The 8,740-nt window shown below is 44.1% G+C and overlaps 1 protein-coding gene across 1 annotated transcript; it reads right to left on the minus strand.

The window, feature by feature from the left end:
* Positions 1-1,263: 1,263 nt before the first annotated feature.
* On the minus strand, positions 1,264-8,366 carry LOC136960163 (G1/S-specific cyclin-D2-like). Its single transcript, XM_067254525.1, has 5 exons — positions 7,998-8,366; positions 6,893-7,108; positions 5,110-5,269; positions 3,099-3,247; positions 1,264-1,645 (listed from the first exon to the last, which is right to left on the minus strand). The coding sequence occupies exons 1-5, from the start codon at positions 8,187-8,189 to the stop codon at positions 1,478-1,480; spliced, it is 885 nt and encodes a 294-aa protein (XP_067110626.1). The 5' UTR covers positions 8,190-8,366; the 3' UTR covers positions 1,264-1,477.
* Positions 8,367-8,740: the final 374 nt, after the last annotated feature.

Raw genomic sequence — 8,740 nt, forward strand, 5'->3', positions numbered from 1 at the left:
CTCGCCTTCGACCACCTTCCCCTTCAACTCTTAAGGAGTGTGTTTTAAAAGTGCATTAAGGTTAATCCAAGTCCCACTTTGACCATGAAAATCTTAAATATCTACCATACAGCCAAATAAGGCACTAATGGGGAATACTGCAGCATTGCAGTAACATTACAGTATGCCCACTAGCTCCATCGTATCAACTGCTGTCAGAAACTGGCAGTAAGTTACTATTTAGTCCTGCTGTGCCGCTGCAGTATCATAGGACTGCATAGAATTAAGTATTCTTGTATGTCCTTTACAGTACTTTGTATGTTGCACTATCTGCTGTTCATCATATCCACCATTTCCATTGACTTTCCTTTCTACGCTCACTTTCTAAAACTTTATTCCATATACTTCTATCCAATCCACAGACATGTCCCCTTACTCACCCACACACAATTTTACCAACCACTCTAATGTCCAGCCCATGTCCAACCCTACAACATGCCACTCCTTTCTCCATAATTGTAACCTGATCCATACCAACGTATAACCTAATTAATTTTACTCAGACAAAAGTATACTGGTATATGCTTCAGATCACAGACTTAACAACATACGAAAACTTCCAAGCACACAGACCTATAACATTATTCTAGAAATAAAGTAATTCAGTACTAATAAAGGTATGAATGGGTTTGGTAACTCAGCAGTGAGATTAAGACCTTAACAGCCAATGTCCTCTCTCTCACCCTTTAAAGAAGCCTTAGCTACTATTACATTATCCCTCCTCAACCCCACCACCCTCTCTCTCTCTCTATGAGTGGGCCCAGCCCCCTCCTGGCCAGCATAGAAAAGCTTAAATAGTAAGCAGTGCTACAGGTGCACAGTATACTATACTGGAGCAGCGGCTTGCACTCCTATCCTCTAGACTAGCTTTGTTTAAATGCCAAGTATGGATGCTGTGTACAATCAGCATATCACCTGCTAACAGCACTACAGGGGTTCCTGTTTAATGGAATCTAAACAGATATCAGGTGATACATACCCACTTCATCTCTGCTTAATAAGGATAATTCCTTAATAATGATAATAATAATAATATTTAATTCCCTGCACCTCACTAAAGCTTTTATCAACTGAAAACTTTAAACTTTATATTATTTCAAGTATGAAATGTTTCGCAGGTTTCCATTTCCAAAAAGGCACCATCAAGTTTTCAAAAACATTTTGTTTTAAAATAGCTTGTTTGATAGTACTTATTTGATGGCATAGCACACTGGTAGCCAATATGTGACCGTACACATTTTATATAAATGGGACAAAAAGATACAAATCATAGATGTTAAAAATCAAAGCACACAACTTGATGTGATAGTAGATCACCGGTTAACTTGGTGCAAATGCTGATACTGGCAGCTCATTGGTTGATGTTGAACCTTGGGGAAACCCATTCGCATGAGTTCATTGACAGACATCATCCAGAGTGTGTGGTGGCAATGGAAGCTCAAAGGTTGACATCGCGTACGTCTGTAGGGGTGCTGGACTGGGCCTGCTGCTCCATGGCCTTGCTGCCTGCTCGTTTGGATCCAGTCTCCTTACTCTGCTGATGGCAATCCCTAAGGCTGCTAGCCAGGACTCTCTCAATCTGCTCCTGACAAGCCCGCAGACAGTCCTGTAACACAGACACTCAAAGCAATGATCACACTGACAACACTTGGGCTATACACACACACACACACAAACCGTTGTAGAGTAGCTTTGGTCACATGCATGGCATGCCAAAATGGAATTATGGGTCTTGTGCTAGGTGGTCCTGTCAGTTTCATGGGCAGTCTTACAGAACAATGGATACCAGAGAACACAGACACCATTACAGCACAGCTGCTTTAGGGCCACTTGTGTCCTGTCAGACACAGTGTGGGATGTTAAAGTGACCATTAGGCCTACTAATAGCCACTAAACTGAGACCAAGGAGGTCACCAAGGTTTATCAGGGGAAGCCCAGGAGACCTAAAACCCTGGACACCTCCTCCCTGACTGTGGAGACCTGCAGAACAACCAGGTGGCCCACGAGGCAACAGCTTTGACCTGAACCACCCACCTTCGAAAAAGGGGTGTGAAAATGAATATAGGACAGGATGTTGTCAAGATTCCCTGCAGCACTTGTAAAAAAAAAAAGAAAAAAGAAGAGGATTCTCCTTCGTGCCATATTTCCCTGTCTTCCTTGTTCCCCTCCACAGATCCAGGGAAGCAACTGATGTGGGAGGTCTACGAGCCGACGGCGGGGGCCTTCAAGAATGTACCCGGCTCGCAAAGAGGCCAGCATTCCTTTGAAATGTACGGATAATTAGAACCCGATGGGCCGCAGTCGGAGCGCCTGTTGTGACGGCTGCGCAGGGCCGGTGTTGCTATGGCGACATAATAACCACAAGCCACTGGGGGGTGAGGCTGGTTGTTCTTCTGACAGGGTTGGCTGGTGTGGCTTCTAGTTCCTGTGCTTCTGCCCTAACCTCTTGTGCTTGTATCAACAAAACCTGTGTGAGCAAGGATCACGGTTGAAACATGCAGTTTGTTAACTGCAGCCCACAGATTCCACAACTTTCTGCCTATGTTAGCAATCCGGAATGAGCTGTCACTGCAGCTCTGACAGACGATCTCTGTCTGTCATTTCTTCTGGAAAGATGGCATGTGTAAGGTTTAGGAGAAACAGACCCAGGAGGGGTAAGTTAAAGAGGGAGCCATGCCTTGGAACTGCCTGTGTTGTACCGCAAGAATGTAGGCCCTGGGTTCTAAGAAGACATTCCCTCGCCGCGGCCCTTTATAGCAGCAGTCTGGATTCTGAGCCAAGACCCACAGGCTCTCTCCATGAAAAGTAAATAGGTTCAATGTGGGTCTACAGCAGCTATTGACGTTGTTTACTATAAGGTTCTCCATGGTGCAGCCCAGAGGAGCTTGGAAAAAGGAAGGAAGACAGGCTTCGATGGCCCATTATGACCTCCTAGAGCCCCTATACTAAGTGTTGGCAGAGAATACCTGTTTCTTCAAAAAGACTTGTACTACCCAATCCCTGCTGCCATGTTCGGGAAATGTTCTCTTGTCTCCTATGTAGCGCAGCGCAGTACTCACCACCTCCGTGTTGGTGATCTTTGCCAGCAGGTCAGTCAGATTGTCCCGGCTCAGTGACTTGTCGGCCTGGTCCAGTTGCAGGCCGCAGACGGCTGCTCCCACGCTGCCTGTGGCGATCATGGAGGGGGGGTTCATGGCCAAGCTGAAATCTGAAGAAGAGAGACAAGGGGGCTCAAGCTCTACACCAGTGAGACAGAAACTTCTATGAGTAGAAAGGGAGCAAAACCACAACTTGAAATTCGAGTTCACCATTGTGCAAATCTGCGCAGTAAGTAAGTTCAAAAGTAGTCTGAGGGAAGTGTGTGAGTCATATTGAAGAGCTACAAAACAAAAAATGCACAATAAGCTTTCTACCTATTCTAACCTGAATTTCCCACAGTCTAAAAATGTCAACATGGCTTTGATTGGCTATATGATTTCCCTTACCAAGCCTCAGCCCTGATTAGAAAAACAGTGCTGAAATCCTCCTACTCAGTGAGCAATGAGTTCCAGGAACTACTCCCTCCGGTCCCCCATCACGGCCCAGAGGTTTGAGCGACAACAGGCCGTCTGGTGGGGGGAGGAAAGATGCCTGGGGAAAAGACCTGGAGGAAACTGCTACAGTCTGGCCTGGGGAGGCTCCAGGCCCCTCCCATATTTGCACGAAACCAAGCCAGGAAATACTCGGGTTCAGTCCAGCCCAGCACATATACAAGACTATCCCAGCTCTTACACTGGCACTACCCAGCACAAACAGAGGCCCATCCCAGCACAGATCCTGGTGGCCTTGGTGGCTTTTTACTCTTTATAGAAAGAGGATGCGACTGATAGGTTTGGATAATCCCCAGAGAGTAGCCCACTAAGCCTGTCTTTCCCGGCCCATGTGCACCCAGCTGGCCAGATGAGGAGCTCCCCTGTCATGAGAACAACATTTTGAGATCACATAAAACCCCAAACATTTACATTTCTCCAAACCACTGGCTGCCTTTTTTCACTGTGGCTGTTTTGTGCTTGGATATAACTGGCTGCATATGAATAGCGGGGAGACCACTGAAACACGCCCAAATAAGAAATGCTACATTAAAAGAGCACTAAACAGGGCATGGGACTCATTGAAGGACCCCATGATTCCAATAACGCACTGTTGTAAACAAGTACCCAGGGCCAGATCTGACCAAACAGGCATATACAAGAAATCTTGCCACGTTTAAGTGCCCTTCTTTGCTTTGTTTCATTTCCTCAGTGAAACATGTTTAAGAGGACCGAAGCGAGAAACACAGTCATATACATAACACATACATAACAGGACTGTGTAAGATGAGGTTAGCCATTCCATGACTTGCACTGTCTTTCTATCCTAGTCAGTCGTGACATAGAATGCCCCTGAAAGAGGAATACGTGTTGGTGACTCAGCCCTGCAGTAGGAAAGGCCTGAGGGGACATCTGAGTTCACACCACTCCTCGACCACCAACGTTTATTTTGGAGATGAATAGTGGTTGGAGAGGAAGGAAGGAAGATGGCTGGCCTCTATCCCAGAATAATCAAACCTGGAAACCCCACAGTCAACAAACAGGACCAATAGTGAGCAATGACCAGTCATCCAGCTGCACAGTCACAAAAGGAGGGGGGGGTCCACTGATGATGTCACTGACTGCCATCAGAAGAGTAGGTTAATGTAAACACTCCCCCTCACTAAGAGAATTCTCCCATACTCCTGGAAGAATATAATGCATGTCTTGTCTTGTACACACAAGCATTCCTAAGCAGCTGAAAGCAGCTGGATTGTTTTTGTGGACTAGCACACAACAAGCTGTGTTTCCATAGATGGACAGTGAGGGGGGAATGGACTCCCAGCCAAACAACCCCGCCCTTAGACAGGGGAGTACAGATATAGGGTCAGAAGAGAACACTCAAACGTGACTCATCGTGTGGGAAAGTGTGTGCGTGCAGAAGCAACTAACTTAACCAGAGAAAGACAGATGGATGGAAAATTGTGGCATCGTACATGAAGATAGTTTTATGCTACCCTACCTGTGGCACACAGAGCGATGAATGTCTCGGTGTGCTTGCGGACAACGGCAAGCTTGTCCATGGGCAGGGGCAGCCTGCGCACAATGTGCTCGATGAAATCATTGGGAATGACCGCCGCCATGTCCCACTTCAACTTGCCCAGGACAACCAGCTCCCACTCCTGAAGGACAAACAACATGCAAGAATTTCAATGTCTCAGACTAAACAAAAACTGTGAATGCAGAGTTGGGAACTTAGTTATGACCGCTTGTTTTTTTGTTGTTGTTGCTGTTTGTCTTGTTTTATACGATATTTGATTATCTGAGATGGGTGTGAGATGGGTTCCTTTATGAACTTCTGCTTTGCGATGAAACACCACAGCCTGTGACACTTGAGAGAAAAAACAACCCACAAACTTTCCTTCACCCCTACTCTCTCTCATTATCTGCATGCTTGTCTCATTCTTCTCATCCTTGGGGTTAACACTGAGAGCATGTAACAAGCCTCGCCCATGGTTGGATTCCCAGCCAGAGTAGCAGTAGTCACTTCCTTCCTGTCACACTCCTGAGCTAGCAAGCTCGCTAGCGTGGGATCAAACCAAACTGAGTTGAGCTTTTTCAGAAGAACTCCTCATTCTTAGCGTCATGAAGCAATGGTAATAAATAAATAAAAGTGTGACCAATTCGGTACACTTCTGATTTCCTTATTTGAAGCTCCAAAATCGCCATGGTAGATGGCACAATCCCTTTGTGTTCTTTTTCTGGTAAGGGCCGGGGCAGCGCAGGACACAGTAAGAGAGAACTCATCCATCCCTGTGTTTTTGCTAGCCTACAATACACATGCTAATGTTTAACCTATGCTTGACTCATGCAGTGTTGACTGTGGATGAGCAGGGAGGAGGTCTACTGGGGCTATGTGCTCACTTCCTGGACAGCTGCCCTTGCAGAATCCCCCTGAATTCCCACTGAAGATGCACCAGTAGGGTCTTACAGTATGAAGCCAAATATCAAAATATCAACATGTTCTCTCTTACAGTCAGGTTCCTGTGACTTCTCTGTGTCTTACGATCAGGTTCTCTCTCTAATTACCCAGGAATCTGCAGCACTAAACACTCTACTGTGAATCCCAGCTGCCGAGAGCAGAGATACACTAACCTGCAAGTCTGCTTTTTAGTGATTCATACTAGGCCTCCTGTGTAGCGTGGGTGGGAGATGTCGTAAACAGGGGTTGTAACAAAGTAAAGGAAGAAGCAGTAGGAAGTACTTAGCAGTACTCAGTGTGGCTGGTTAGAGGATGGTCTGAGACAGTGGAATAAAACACTACTAAAATCACTCATGAAAAAGCAGAAGGCATTTTTCATGACTTAATCTTTTGTGACCATCTCATTTTCATTGTTTGAAATGCAAAGAAAGTAAAAGATAAGGATACGGCCCTTAAAACAGGAAATTACTATAGTATCAATGAGTTTATGACTGTATTAGATCTGCAGCAAACAGTGATGCACAAACCTCATCTCTACCTCACTCAATGATCACCATGATAGAGTCAATGAATGACTGCCACTAGATGGCGATACATGTCACTTCAGAGACAATCAGTTTACATGTGCTCTTAGAATAAGTCCCTCTACTTGTAACTTTATGGGCCTTCGCTGCTCTGCAGTGGTCAACTAACTTAGGCCTGCCGATTTACAACAGATGTTGCGCATTGAATGAAAAGGGAGTAATGATCTAAATACAAATACATTTCTGTGATGAGTAATCTAAAAAACAATAAGCACATATTTAAAGACAACGTTTCTTACCAGCATTTCCCTTGGTGTGATGGAATTGTCTGTGTACATACAGAGCTTTTCTGTAGTTAATGGACGACTCTCCTTTAACTTGGAGGCAAGGAATATGCACACAGCCCCTAGGAGTTGTAAGTAACTCTTTCTAGTGGGCACCACAGCTAAATATCTGTCCAAATAGTTAATGGCCAAAGGAAACACATCATCTTCACTCTTCTCCTCTTCACAAACCTATAGAAATGGATTAAATACAATATTTTATTTTCCAGTGTAATTTATGGCCTTGGCACTAAAATGTGGAACCAAAACTGCAGTTTTACATTACACCTGAATAAAAGCTACAGCCTAAACGTTAAGTTTCTGAACTAAAACTCAAGTGTTTGGATTAGTTTACTGTACGTATAGGCTAATAATGTCTACTTGATAAGCTTTACAGTCTAGGTCAAATAGCTAGGAAGTCCTGCCAAAACATCTAGCCTAGCCCACACCATGTCCCTCGTGTCGCCGATTTTCAAGAAATGTTAAAAAAATATAGATAAATTGTCTTATGACAACATATCAAGATCATAAAAGTCACAGGGTAGTCTTCTAACATTCCCGAACATTCTGATTATGTTTTATTGGTTCTAACCTTAAATTGGCTAAGTTCAAAAAGTTAACTAAGCGGATGCATGCATGTTGATCGACGCAGCTCAGCGTTGACTTCTGAGAAAAATTATAATAATTATACGTTAAGGAAAATATGTATATATTCAACATGAAAATTAAGCTTTAAGGGTGGTCTATCGTTTAAGTCATCCACTTACTGATAATATTTAATGTTTTGACATTCAGAAAATCGAAAACATGACAACAGCTGCCTTGACCCTTCATACGCCTTAGATGAGTCATTTTTTGTCAATGGACAGAATGAGGTTAGGCTACATAGACACATCAGCTCACAGGATAGGCTATTTAACAACCCATCTATAACCAACTTAATTAATGTATTGCAATATGCTATTTCATGTTAATTTGTTAGGCTTCTATCGCAAACATGCGCTCCGGTATAACTTAATGCAATTCAATGCAAAACCGGCAGACATGATTTTTAACCAATGCGCACAAAAGGTTCACAAACCTCGTGCATCCATGCTGCAACCATTCGTCTCATATACGGTTGTATATCCTTCTGAACACATTTAAAATACGAACACTGTGGTAGGAACCTGTCTTCAATGGTTAACAGACTTTGCAAAACTCTGTCATCACACAGAATGTTTTGATCAGGTTCGGCTCTCAAGACTTTGTCCTCGAAGCAAAAAAGTTCCATGGTTTCGGGTCCTCTCTTTAACAAAAAAATAAATAGCGTCTAAATAACGTCAAAATAAAGTGAACGGGAGTGGGGACAGTGTAAATGCGAAGAAGTGCCCTGGAGGAAACATGAGGGAGACTGCAGGGTAGCCTTCCCAGGCGAAGTCCAGCCTCTCGATGTCGCTTTCTTTCCTCTCCCTCTGCCTTACTGTAAGCTACTAGGCTATACTTTCCTCTCATTACAATCTGAAGCATGCAGAGTGCGTAACGTAGCCTAGTCCATGTGACGCATGCATATTTTGATTAACAGACAGCTATACAGACAGGCTGAACGCAGAGAATATTTCCTTCTGTGCACTGCAGAGTAGGAACCGGATGACTGCCACCTCACTTTGTCTATACCCAACCCTTTGTACTGTATCCTCATGGCCTCGCGCATTACACATGCGCTGATGCGTTGAAATACAGAATGAACGAAAATAGGCATACAGATAAGTGACTAAATAGTAATTTGCCAAAATAAGCATCATTTTATATATTTGCAGATGACAACCACAACCTACGTGCAGT

Source organism: Osmerus mordax, chromosome 17 (assembly GCF_038355195.1).
Source record: "Osmerus mordax isolate fOsmMor3 chromosome 17, fOsmMor3.pri, whole genome shotgun sequence".
NCBI lineage: Eukaryota > Metazoa > Chordata > Actinopteri > Osmeriformes > Osmeridae > Osmerus > Osmerus mordax.